At 40.7% G+C, this 14257-nt stretch overlaps 2 protein-coding genes across 2 annotated transcripts; one reads left to right on the top strand and one right to left on the bottom strand.

Annotated features, from left to right (window-relative positions):
* The first annotated feature begins 1128 nt into the window (after nucleotides 1-1128).
* On the top strand, nucleotides 1129-2064 carry LOC123856749 (olfactory receptor 10G9). The gene has a single exon (XM_045892873.1). The coding sequence runs from the start codon at nucleotides 1129-1131 to the stop codon at nucleotides 2062-2064; it is 936 nt and encodes a 311-aa protein (XP_045748829.1).
* Nucleotides 2065-11723: 9659 nt separating this feature from the next.
* LOC123856748 (olfactory receptor 10G7-like) lies at nucleotides 11724-12661 on the bottom strand. Its single transcript, XM_045892872.1, is given in 2 exon segments — nucleotides 11724-12065; nucleotides 12068-12661. Coding segments are annotated over 2 exon segments (936 nt in total).
* Nucleotides 12662-14257: the final 1596 nt, after the last annotated feature.

Genomic DNA, 14257 nt, shown 5'->3' with positions numbered 1-14257 from the left:
GATAGATAGTTAGATAGATGGTAGATAGATGATAGATAGATAGATAGATAGATAGATAGATAGATAGATAGATAGATAGGCAATTCTGTATCACAAGATAACAATTTTGTATGATTCATTATCATTTCTTGTGAAGTTCTCAACTGTCAAACACTTTACTATGGACTTCATTTAGTAGTTAGTTCTAGCTGGTATTACTACTACCAAGTTACATATGAGGACCCCAGAGAATTATTCAGGTACTGAGGACTTTTGGTGTGCAGCCCTATCAGCAATTAAATTCTTGGTTCTTTAAGTCACCCCATAAACTCTGGAGAGAGAATAGGATTCCAAAAGCACCCCCTGCCCCGATTGCTGCCCCCCTGGTATACACTCCTTGCTGAATCGCCTCCCCTTGAGTGTGGGTGAGACTTGTGACTGTGATGGGATATCTCCTTTGATGCATTCGGTTACATCAACTTTGTCACAGCGAACTGGAGACAGATTCTCCTATTGGCTTTAAAAAACTAAGCTGCCACGTTATCAGAGGTGGTTAGGACCTGAGGGTGGGCTCTAAAGCTGAGAGGGATGATCCCTGCTAACAGCCACCAAGAAAGACGGACACCTCAGTCCTGCAAGGAACTGAATTTTGCCAACAATCTCCATAGGCTTGGAAGAGAAACCCAAGCCTCAGATGAGATTCCAGACTGAGCTGATGTCTTGATATCAACCTTAAGCCAAACACTCAGCTCACCTGACTCAAACACTGTAAGAATGGAAATTTGCATTGTTTTATGCTGCTAAGTCTGTGGTCATTTATGATATATAACTAGAGATTTATTAATACAATGGATTTCTAGGACTTTCTCCTACATATATCTGGGTGTTCCTCTACTTGTGCATGCATATGTTTCTGTGTGGGCATGAGAGAGAGAGAGAGAAAGAGAGAGAGAGGAACAAAGAAGAAGATGATGAAATCATTCTATCATCTTTACCAAATACGTTTCATAACAAGCAAAATTGAGTTTAACTCTAGAATTATCTACCATGAATGATGCAGTTGCCACATGAAAATGGTGTTCAGTTTTCAATTAACTACTGGGTGCTCTCTCTATTCCCACAGAGAGAGACACATGAAACTTGTGGAAAATGACAAACGTGAGCCTTGTCACAACGTTCTTTCTCATGGGGCTTCCCCATGCACCAGCACTGGACATCCCCCTCTTGGGAATCTTCTTGGTGATTTATGTACTCACTGTGGTGGGGAACCTCCTCATCTTGCTGGTGATCAAGGTGGATTCCCACCTCCACACCCCCATGTACTACTTCCTGACCAACCTGTCCTTCATTGATATGTGGTTCTCCACGGTCACCATGCCCAAAATGCTGATGACCTTGGTGTCCCCAGGAGGCAGGGCGATCTCCTTGCACAGCTGTGTGGCCCAGCTCTACTCCTTCCACTTTCTGGGGAGCACCGAGTGTTTCCTCTACACAGTCATGTCCTATGACTGCTACCTGGCCATCAGTCACCCGCTCAGGTACACCAGCATGATGAGAGGGAGGACGTGTGCCCTCCTGGCCACCAGCACGTGGCTCAGTGGCTGTCTGCACTCTGCTGTCCAGACCACACTGACATTCCATTTGCCCTACTGTGGACCCAGCCAGATCCAGCATTACTTCTGTGATGCCCCTCCCATCCTCAAGCTGGCCTGTGCGGACACCTCCATGAACGAGATGGTGATCTTCGTCAACATTGGGGTTGTAGCCTCGGGCTGCTTTCTCCCGATAGTGCTGTCCTATGTGTCCATCACCTGTTCCATCCTGAAGAGCCGCACCTCAGAGGGGAGACACAGAGCCTTTCAGACCTGTGCTTCCCACTGCATTGCGGTCCTTTGTTTCTTTGTTCCCTGTGTTCTCATTTACCTGAGGCCAGGCTCCCGGGATGCTGTGGATGGGGTTGTGGCAGTTTTCTACACGGTGCTGACACCCCTTCTAAACCCTGTGGTGTACACCCTGAGGAACAAGGAAGTGAAGAAAGTTCTGTGGAAGCTTATAGACATAGTAACATATTCCCGGAGCAAATAAACACTAGAAAGTAGATATGCTCATTTTTCTAAAAAAACACTAATATAACTTACGCATCAACATGCAACATATTACATGTGTGTTTCTCAGTGTTAAGTGTTCTCCAAAACCATCCACTCAGAAATATTTGTTTCATGGATTTTCTGAGGAATTTTTAAAATCGGAATTAAATTTTATTGATGATGAGCTTGCTTAAATTTTGGTCTATCAAATTTTTCTCTGTGTTTTTTTTTATCTTTTTGTTCCATTTTACTGAGCTACAGTTCACATATAATATTGTTTTGCCTTCTTAAAAATTATGTATTGTGCTTGGAACTCAGACACAAGGGTTGTTTTATTCATATACCTAAGTTTATAATATGCTTTTTAAAATTTTTTCCTGAAGGCTTATGTACACAACTTGGGAGTTACACTCCTGGGCATAGTGTCCAAGGAGAGCCTCAAATATCAGAGTCACTTACTCATGGTTACAGTGTGACTGCCTTCTCAGTCTGTTAGTGGCTGTGTGTGTGTGGGTCCCAGTGTGATCACTCCTCTTTCTGGCATATTTCTGGCATATTGTGACCATGTTAATTGTTCCAACATTGAAAGGGTTCTTTTTTTTTAAGATTTTATTTATCTATTTGAGAGAGAGAGAGACCAAGTTGTGGGAGGAAGAGCAGAGGGAGAGGGAGAAGCAGGCTCCCCGCTGAGCAGGGAGCCCAATGTGAGGCTCAATCCCAGGACCCTGGATCATGACCTGAGCCGAAGGCAGACGCTTAACTGACTGAGCCAGCCAGGCACCTCTGAAAGAGTTCTCTAAGCTCTGAGCAGCTCCTTAACTCTCTCGGTGGGTCTGCCAGGATGGGCTATGGAGCTGACATGCTCCTCTCAGGAACTGACAATCGCCTCCTTGCCAGACCCCTGCTGTTTCCCAGGCTGGGTGAGGCAGAGCAGGAGGAAGGTAAGGACAGGAACCACTAGTCTCCATCACATATTCTGACCTTGATTTCCAGAGCTACCTGACCAGATGTCCACAGTAAGCACCGAACCATTTGACATTGGATTCTTTTACCACAGCTGGTGGTGGCTGGTCATCTGCCCAAGGAGCTCTTGTACCTACCATCTTAGGGTCTTGGAAGTCTAGCTGCACCAAATTATAAGCTGCTTTGGAACCAGAACACCCCACATTGCAGGCTGGGGCCAATGATGTTTCCTATGTAGAAGGTAGAAAAATGAAAATATCTTTAAGTAACCTGTTCATGGGACTTCAACATTTCTTTTATAAATCAGAAAAAAAGTCTAAAGAGGACAAAAGACCCTGAAAATACCCATTTAATAGCTACATGGCCCATACTTGTGGGCATCCACATAGAATGGATGAAATGCTATACTTGCACCCAAACAAAAACAAATTTGGCTCAAATAACTTTGGAAATAATTTTATGCTCTTTACTTCAATTTTCCATCTCAGAAATGACCCTCTCTCAAAATACTGTTATGAGGATTAAATGATTGTTTATAAGTGGTTTGAGTGATACTGATTCATAATAAATTCTTTTTTAAAGATTTAATTTATTCATTCAGAGAGAGAGAGGGTGAGAGAGCATGAGCGGGATGGGGAGGAACAGAGGGAGAGGGAGAAACAGGCTCCCCACTGAGCCGGGAGCCCAACATGGGGCTCCATCCCAGGACTCCAAGACCATGACCAGAGCCAAAGGCAGACGCTTAAAGTACTGAGCCACCCAGGCAGTAAATTCTCAAAGATCTAAGGTTCAAATCTGGGGCCACCAGTCAGACAGCCTGATTCTCAGAATCATTCTCTTCATAAATTCTGTCTATGATCCCAGACACCAAAATAGTATTTTTTTTTAAGATTTTATTTATTTGACAGAGAGAGACACAGCGAGAGAGGGAACACAAGCAGGGGAAGTGAAGAAGGAGAAGCAGGCTTCCCGCTGAGCAGAGAGCCCAATGCAGGGCTCAATCCCAGGACTCTGGGATCATGAACTGAGCCAAAGGCAGACATTTAACGACTGAGCCACCCAGGGGCCCCAAAAATAGTGTTTTTGAAAATACATGAATGTTGCTTTCTTTAAATCACCTTACAGATAATAAATTTAATCTAGCTAATTATGGACAATGTGATCATTCTGATTCATTAGCTATTTTAATAAATTTGCTACCCCTATATTTACTAGTTTTTAAGGAATTTATAGGAAAGTATCTGAAATATTAAAATTATAATGAATTAAGTTATTCTAGAATAATTCAGAAGCAAACACAGTAACATTATTGAGCTTGGGATATGCTAGACAGTTTATAAGTTTATCATTACAAGAACCCTACAAGATAGGTTCTCCTACTATAAAAAATGAGAAAATGAAGGCCGGTTAGATAGCCTGATAAAGTCACACACTAGTAAGGAATATGGTCAAGGTTTAATTTCAGACTATCTGGCATCAAAGCCCATGGTGTTAAATTCTACTGTATTATTATGATCACTAATTTCAGAAACTTTCCATTTTGGGGGGAGCAGAGCAGTATCAATTAACATCAGTAATTATTGGAATAACAAAACACAGATCTTTGAATAGTTATGTGTATTTTATAACAGAAATGTGGGGTTTTGTTAGAAACTACATTTCCCCCCGTAGACTATGAAAAGCACATGATCTACTCTACCTCCACAGAAGTGAGATTGCAAATGTGTCATCCCGTGGTATGGGGATGTTTCCTTATGTGTTCCACATGAAGCTGTGGATTCCTCTGGGAAAAATACTGTCATAGTCCCATAGTGTCCACCGACATCAATCTTGGTGTGATTTCTTTAGAATATTCTCCCTGCTACAGACCCTTTCTATTTCCAAACATTTACTTTTTGAGGCACCCGACTTCTGATCCACACTCATAATATTAGGTATCATTCCTAAACAGATGCCACCCCTTTCCCTCCATGCTGTTCCTATTTCCAAGTTCAAGTCCCTGATAACTTGTTTCTTTGGTATTTCCATTTGGAGATCACATCAAACTTCCTATGTCTACACCAAAACCTTTTTTCCTTCTTCCTCAACATTTGTCTCTCTGTGGTATGATCGGCACAACAAAAGTAACCCTGAAACTTGGAAGTTCTTCCCATTGTCTCTGCTCACACATTTCTTCTTCATGTAATTGGAAAAGGGGTAAAAGAAGAAATAGAGAAAGAGGACAGAGGTAGGATGGCATGAAGAAATTCCAGAAAATAAAGAAGAATGTTGGATAATTTTAATACTTCAATAATGAATCCTTTACATTATCAAATAATAATTGGGACACCTTATTTTGTAAATACTTCATTGAGTTGTTAATATGCTCCAAGAGCTATTAGTACTGTTTTCAAAAGGGGAAAATAAAAAAGAATAAAATACTGGAGAATTGATGTTTACATTCCACATGGGGAACAATGAAATCTGAGCAAATGTCTCATCACATTGTGCCACATTTTAATGTATTCTCCTGGGTTTCTCCTCAAAATAGCAGCTCTGGAGTATAGAACTTCTCCACTGAAGGGGCGCCTGGGTGGCTCAGTTGGTTAAGCAACTGCCTTCGACTAAGGTCATGATCCTGGAGTCCCGGGATCGAGTCCCGCATCGGGCTCCCTGCTCCGCGGGGAGTCTGCTTCTCCCTCTGATCCTCCCCCTCTCATGCTCTCTGTCTCCCATTCTCTCTCTCAGATAAATAAATAAAAAATCTTAAAAAAAAAAAAAAAAGAACTTCTCCACTGAAGCTCGTTATTAGTGGTGCTGTTCCCCTTTTAACTTGAATTTTGAAAATATGGCTTGGTCATAGCATGATGTGTCTGATTGATTCCTTGAAGCTAAATTTTCTGAGTTCACTAGTGGTTGAGAACTGTCTATATTATAGAAGTCGTAGCTGAGTTATAAGAGGTAAATAACTAATATAGAAAAAATCAGGCTCAAATCCAGAATGAATGGGGTGACTTTTATAATGATCCCAATGCTGAGGCTTGTTCATTCACTCGTGCTTTCTCAAATAATTAATCAATGCAGTAATTCCTTCAACAATTTAAATTAGGTGACTCCTATATTTAAGCCACAGGGAATACAGGGTATCAAGACAGTATCTGTGTTCCAGAACTCCAGAGTCCAATGGGAAACACCTAAGTAGACAAATGAATCTTACAATGTCCTAATGTATATATGGGGTGCTACAGTAAACAACATGACATCTAACACAGATTAGGTAGTAGAGTGAATTACCACCTGAAAATAAAGAAAATAACATATCCAGATGACAAACACTTGCTTCAACCACATAACTCATAATAATTAGTACATATAGAGTATGAATAATACAAAGGTGATTTCAGTGATTCACAGAGCTTCTGTTTTCCAGGCCAAAGCATATTGCATGTTGAATCTTTTAGTTCTAACAAGAAGAACATTTGGACACAAGAGACTAAACCCAAGGCTTTTCACATTTCTTTTTATTGTCTGAAAAATCTCTGTATCCAAACCATGCATACATGTTGACCAGGACCTGCCCCCACCCAACCACAAGAAGGCCAGAAGAAGGTGTAATCCTACCATGTCCCTGAGGTAGAGATGAGGAAGTATTAGGTGGGCTGCACTAAGTCTGACTAAGGTCTAACTCAAATGTTTGCAATGTGACCCTATTTTTCTCACTGTGGGTAAAATGAAGACAATAGCATATCTCCTCCTCTTTGGTAGAATGGTAGAACTCATTTTCAAAATAAGTATTAGGGTCATATCCTTATTCAAAGTTATCTCTATCAAACTATTTTCAGGGACCTTGTTCTCATGTTTGGATACCCATACTAGCAAAGTGACCAGGGGCATACATATTAGATCAAATAGGCCTTGGTGAAACCCTACAGATTTGGTATCACTCTGTTGTTCCAGTTCACCCACAGTCAGCACAGGCCGTGGAAAGCCATAGTAGAATTTTGAAATTATTTAAATTTGTGCAACAAGTGTCAGGGGGTCAGATGCCCTAATGCTAGCACTTCAGATTATTAGATACAAACAGAAGGCAAGGGCTCTCATGGAGTGAGCTGTTCAGGGGTGAGACTTGGGAGACCTTCTAGTTAGTTCTCCTCCAAAGGCTGCCTGCTGCCTGCACATTTACATGTGTGACAATGTGATATGAGAGTATTTGAAATCAGTAACGAAGTGTGACAAACTGTTCACAGGTGGACCACACTCTAAAATCAACACAGATGAGCAAGGTCACAGTGGGCAGCCTGCTGTATGGTAATTACACGTCACTCTTCCAGGCCAATTTGCCCGGTGACCTCAGCTCTCTGATGGGTCCAAGAAAAGCCTTGATTTTCAATGTGTCCCAATTTGCCTGTTTTAAGAAGGCAAGGGACACCTTCCAAGCTCTTCACATGTTGGAGATGAAACCAGAAGTCACAAATCATGACTTTTTAAGCTCAAGAACTGAACATTATTTTTAATGATACAATGGTTATTCAGATTTACTTATAGGTTTGATTTTTTAACTTTCTATTCCTTCCTGTATCTCAAATGCTCGTTTCAGGATAAGCTTTATTATTGTGTTGTATATTTTTAAGTTACTTGATATGATTGTAGTAGTGGTAGAAACTTTCCATTTTTTAATGTCTCTAAGTGTCATTATTTCACAGTCATATTTGATAGTTACTCGGCATTCAGTTGTATTTATTTTTTATTGAACATGGTGGACACACAATGTTACATTAGTTTCAAGTGTACAACACAGTGATTGGATAAGTCTGCCCATTATGCTCTGCTCACCACAAGCGGAGCTTCCATCTGTTACCACACAACACTGCTACAATATCACTGACCGTATTTCCTATGCTGTGCCTTTCGTCCCTGTGACTAGATCATTCCATACCTGGAAGCCTGTACCTTCTGCTTCCCTTCACCCTCTTGGACCCTCCCCCCAGCCCTGCCCCTGTGACATCCACCAGTTTGTTCTCTGCGTTTAGTAGGATACCATCCTTGCTTGACAGTTATCTTCTCATACTCTTTGCACTTTATTTCCATATTTGTCGATCTGTATCACTGCTGAAGCTCTATCAGCAGTTAAAATATTATTTCACTGAAGAATAACTTACTAATAGCAATTTTACATTTGGGTTAGTAATCCAATCTAAGACAACTGCTGTGTATGCAGTGAAGTGGTAGTCAAGAGTCAGTCTTTATTGATGGGCAGCCAGCTTCTTAAGCATCATTTCTTCAAGGCACATATATCCCCCTTTGAAGTGCTTTGGCATTTAAAAGTCAACTGAGTGATATGTGTGGGTCTGGACTCGTATTCTTCTCCACTGATGTATACGTCAATACTCATGCCAATTGTGCACCGTCTAGATTAGTATGAGTTACAGTGTTTTCACTGCCTTTAAATGCACAGGTTGTATGTTTCCATGGTGACTATGTGCACTGTGTGCCTACTATGTGCACCTTCATTCCCCAAACCCTCCAGCTCCCCCTTCATGATTCACATTAGTGCTTCTTTGACTTCATTTTCTTCTCTTCTGCTTCACATATGCTCCTGGTGCTATTTACATGTACTCTCTGTAGCAGAATAGTTCAACAGCGTTAGGGACCTGGAAGAACAGCAGTTTGGGACCTTCTATCCCTTGGTATCTCCCAGGACCATACCATGGAGAAGTAGTTGCTCTTCCAAACACTAACTCAGGGGCTCTTTGACTTTACAATCTCTGTAAAGCTCTTTGGGTGTTATTGTGACAAATAATTCTGTAAGGTTCAACAACAGACTTGTACAAATCTCCCAAAGACTATGTTTCTTGGGCTTGTGTGGAAAAGTAAGAAGGGTGGAGGTTACCTTTCCTTTTATGGCCCCTTCTTATGCTACTCATTGAATGGGAGAAGGAAATGGATGTTTAAGTCCAGCACAAACCAAGGAACGTAGTGGCCAGTCCTCTTGCTTACTTAACCTTGTAGGCTTCACCTGCCTTGTCTCCTAAGCTACACTGTCAACCAGATAATTTTACCTGAAACTTCTTCAGGTACTTAGCCGGAACAGTTCCAAAATTAGACTCTTCATTATGCCCTCAGAACTCACTGTTAGCACTTTCTCTACTTTGTCGTCACAACTGCCAAAGCATACTAACTTCTCTATTGACCCGACCTCCTCACCCACTTGGCTACCATTTGCCACCCACTGCACCACGCTCAATGCCTGCTGCCACTGCCTGACCTGGATTGTCACCAGTGTGTGTTTCTTTCTTTTCTGAGATGCAGGTGAAAAGGCTCTTTAGTTGACCTTGCTCCCCTCAAGTTGCCTCCCTCCAAACTATCTTTCATGTTGCTATTAGTTATATCTCTAAATGGAAATACCATCATATTACTGTTACATTTGTTGTATTTCAATAACTTTCGAAAATGTGTAAGATGAAAGTCCTTTTTCTTTATGTTGTAGACAAGTCCCTTCATGATTTGCCTACTTTTTCTGACCCCTCTTCTTATGTCCTTATGCTTCTTTTATATTGGGGATCTAAGCTCCTTGAAAAGGAAGTCTGTGTCTCTTTAATCTTTGTGCTCATGGTGCATAGCACTTAATACATATTTACATATTGAATGGATAAGTAGGTGGATTTAGGCAGGAAAGAGGAAAAAGAGAACGTAAAAAATGTTAGCAGGTTGGATAAAAGAAATCCAAAGTTGTTTTATCCAAACCTCTAACAATTAATTACTAATATTTGATAGCTTTATTCAGTGGTCAATATTTATATTAGCTAAAAATCCTCACACAAGAAATTCTTACAGTCTTGGAACTGTTCAGAATGTTTACTGTGGTGATGGACACCCAAAACTACACAGGTGTTACAATTGTGTACTACTTAGCACACACCTATGCACACACACAGACACACATACAAATAAAACAGGCAAATGTGAATAAGATCTGTGGATTAGATCAATGTCAAAATCCTGGTTGGGATATTATGCTACAGTTTTACAAATTGTTGCCATTGGGGGAAACTGAGGAAAGTGGTAGAAGGGATCTCTCCACTTTATTGCATACAACTTATGTGATTCTACACCTATTTCAATAACGATTTCCACTAAAAAATGACACTGATATTTATCTTATATATCATCATTGAACATTTAAATTACTTTCAACATGGCTTTGTTTGATATTTTTTAATGGAATTTTGAATCTTTTGGCATATTTCCAAGTGAAGACTACTAATGGGTCTTCCCTTGAGTATCCATTATACTTATTACAATCCCTGGATGAAAAACACTAGTTTTTCCCCCTCACCAGATGATGAGCTTCATTAATATGGAGACTATGTCAGTTCTTTGGGTGTAGCTGTTGCTTATCACGTGACTTATCAGCAACTGTCCCATAACGTTTTGTGCTACTGTGAGTTAAGTAAAATAGTATGACGTTACAAGAAACTAGAAAGTATCCAAGTGAACCCAATGGCTAAGAGAGTTTGATCTAATTTGTCTTCAGTTTTCTCCTTTGAAAATTGAGTAGGGTTATAGATTAGGCCATATGAGTCTGGTTTATTGAAGTGAATATTAGTGTGAACTACAGGCAATATAATTCCATGGGTCTGGTTACTAGGATCTGGTTCTAAAATTGGAAGATACTTTCAATGTTTATTGGCAGTAAATTTTTGTTCTAAGATTATTTTCTCTTTTTTATATATTTGTTATTTGTCCCGTGTTTACTCATAGAAATAATTTTAAGATTGCTAAAAATAGAAGCTTTGCATTTAAGATAAAAGTCAGGAACTCTATAAATATAGAACAACAATCTAGTTAGTTGTATCAGTGACCAATCCAGTAGAAATAATGCACAGAACACAAAGGTAGACAAATATTTACTTTAAAAAATCTTGGAAGTCAAAGTGAAAAAATTAAAGAACTATACAGTTTTTTTAAAGATTTATTTCAGAGAGAGAGAGAGAGATCAGAAAATGGAGGGGCAGAGGAGAGGGAGAGAGAATCTCAAGCAGATTTTGCACTGAATGTGGAGACTGATGCAGGGCTTGATCCCATGACGATGAAATCATGACCATGAGATCATGACTTGAGCCAAAACCAAGAGTCAGATGCTTAACCAACTGTACCACCCAGTACCCCAAGAGTTATACAGTTTTAATTAGCTCATAAATGTGAATAAAGCCATTCATAAAAATCAAATATTTTTGGTGTGATATTTGGATATGTAAAAATTTCATCATATAGATACTATATTATATAATGAATTGCAAATATTATACGTGTTGTGTTTCAATATAAAGGTTTCAAAATGGAAAGAAAGCTATCTTTAGTAAGGTTTGATTTAAATTGCACAAAACAAAATATAAGTGAATTATACTGCAGAACAATTCTGGAAAATATTTATATAGGGGGTAAAAGTAAACTACGTTTCTGATGAGTTACTTGATAGAACATGAAAGAGAAGAATAAGCCATCATCCTTCGTCTTAGATTGTCATGAAAAATGGCTGCTTATACTGGGATTCTGGCAAGCAATGCACAGGGAAAAATTAAAAATGCATTAAATTTTAATTAAAATTAAGATTGGATAATTGAAATGTTCCTTACAAGTATAATGTTCATGTTGGTGGTTTAATTAAATTCTAAGTAAATAAAAGAGAAGCTAACCATATCTGTCCTTTCTTCATTATTTATGTTGAGTGAATACTGACTTACTTCTCACCTTGAGCAGAGCTTTCTTCACTTCCTTGTTCCTCAGGGTGTACACCACATGGTTTAGAAGGGGTGTCAGCACCGTGTAGAAAACTGCCACAACCCCATCCACAGCATCCCGGGAGCCTGGCCTCAGGTAAATGAAAAGACCAGGGCCAAAGAAACAAAGGACCACAATGCAGTGGGAGACGCAGGTCTGAAAAGCTCTATGTCTCCCCTCTGAGGTGCGGATCTTCAGGATGGAACAGGTGATGGACATATAGGACAGCACTATCAGGAGAAAGCAACCCAAGGCCACAACCCCAATATTGACAAAAAGATCACCATCTCATTCACGGAGGTGTCTGCACAGGCCAGCTTGAGGATGGGAGGGGCATCATAGAAGTAATGCTGGATCTGGCTGGGTCCACAGTAGGGCAAATGGAATGTCAGTGTGGTCTGGACAGCAGAGTGCAGACAGCCACTGAGCCACGTGCTAGTGGCCAGGAGGGCACACGTCCTCCCTCTCATCATGCTGGCGTACCTGAGAGGGTGACTGATGGCCAGGTAGCGGTCATAGGACATGACTGTGTAGAGGAAACACTCGGTGCTCCCCAGAAAGTGGAAGGAGTAGAGCTGGGCCACACAGCTGTGAAAGGAGATCGCCCTGCCTCCTGGGGACACCAAGGTCATCAGCATTTTGGGCATGGTGACCGTGGAGAACCACATGTCAATGAAGGACAGGTTGGTCAGGAAGTAGTACATGGGGGTGTGGAGGTGGGAATCCACCTTGATCACCAGCAAGATGAGGAGGTTCCCCACCACAGTGAGTACATAAATCACCAAGAAGATTCCCAAGAGGGGAATGTCCAGTGCTGGTGCATGCAGAAGCCCTATGAGGAAGAATGTTGTCACTACACTCATGTTTGTCATTTCTTCTCATTTATGGAGTCTGTCCCTACTGGGAGGAAAGCAAACTCAACATTTACTGAGATCATATTTCATGATAACTGCATTTTCACTGATGTAAAACACAAGATGTAATTGTCATTGGCATTTTTGCTTTATATAGGGCTTTGAGGAAGATTGGTCACTTCCTTATTACAGTACCCAAATCAGCCAAATAGATAAAGGGGGGGGGGGTGTAAATTGTATATTCTGTTTTCTGTAGAATTAGAAAAGTTATACCCAAACCAGCAACTTTCCAGAATTGGCATGCTCTCCCATGGATAAGTCTTTATCCAGACATCTCTCTCTCTCTCTCTTCCTCTTTAACCGACCCCCAACACACAAAATACACACAAGAACAAGCATGCCAATTGTCCACACACATTGCCCTATATATAGATGCAGTCTCTCATCATCAGAGAATTTGCACTATAAATACAGATTTCTAAAGAAAGCTTCATCCATAATAGCTGAGAAAACTGACTTCCTAAAGCTCTCTGGGAAGCAGCAGATGTGTCAGGGTAGAACCCTAGCAGGGATTTAGCCTCACAGGTTTGTCTGTTCTACAGGAAGCCATGATCATAGCCCCCTAATCAGTTGTGAAATCTGACCCCAACCTAATGCAGTAGTGGTCAGAGTACCATCATGTTCCCCACCTCCTCTCATCCTGTTTATTTCTATTCTAAGTTTTTATTATTTCTCCCTCCAGGACTTTAAGCAATCAATCGTACTCCTTCTGAAGTGTCATCAGATCATCTCAGAATGTATTTTGAGGTGCCGGTGAAGCATTCAATCTGCTCAGTTAGTAAAGAAGACCAAACTGCATGATTGAGTTTTGAGTTCCAAGACCGAGTATTTATATTTGCTATAAAACAGACACCAACGTTCTTTCTTTTTTTTTTTTTTAAAGATTTTATTTATTTATTTGAGAGAGCGAGAATGAGAGAGAGAGTACATGAGATGGGGGAGGGTTAGAGGGAGAAGCAGGCTCCTTGCCGAGCAGGGAGCCCGATGCGGGACTCGATCCAGGGACTCCAGGATCATGACCTGAGCCGAAGGCAGTCGCTCAACCAACTGAGCCACCCAGGTGCCCGACACCAACGTTCTTCTAAAAATGAAGGAAAAATACGTAGTCCGAAATAATTTTTATTGTTTCTAGGATTTCTATTTTTCCAGGGCTCAGACAGCACCTTCCTTCCTTCCTTCCTTCCTTCCTTCCTTCCTTCCTTCCTTCCTTCCTTCCTTCCTTCCTTCCTTCCTTCCTTCCTTCCTTCCTTCCTCCCTTCCTTCCTTCCTTCCTTCCTCCCTCTCTTTCTTTCTTTTGAGTGATCTGAAGGTTCTCAAAAATATATATTGAAAGAGAAAACAAAGAGGGATGAAGAAATGAAGAGAAATCTGGGTCGACACCTGAGTCTCTCTGATAGAAAAAGAGCAATTCTTTACTAATTTCTAAGATGCTTCTGTCATATAGAGTCATGTCAGCAACATGTCTCCATTCTGGCATCTCTCATAAAAATAGACTTTTTCCGTTGTTTCAACTCAGAGTTGTAATGCTAAGTTTTATAGAGAAAGTGCTTTATT

Source organism: Mirounga angustirostris, unplaced genomic scaffold, assembly GCF_029215605.1.
Source record: "Mirounga angustirostris isolate CCGP_5_RB_7025 unplaced genomic scaffold, mMirAng1.0.hap1 SCAF_13, whole genome shotgun sequence".
Lineage (NCBI taxonomy): Eukaryota > Metazoa > Chordata > Mammalia > Carnivora > Phocidae > Mirounga > Mirounga angustirostris.
The sequence above is the reverse complement of the archived record's forward strand: the minus strand, read 5'-3'. Positions and strand labels throughout refer to the sequence as shown.

What these genes read in the sequence shown, in the direction of transcription:
- LOC123856749 (XM_045892873.1), top strand. Translation starts at nt 1,129, where the DNA reads ATGACAAACGTGAGCCTTGTCACAACGTTCTTTCTCATGGGGCTTCCC.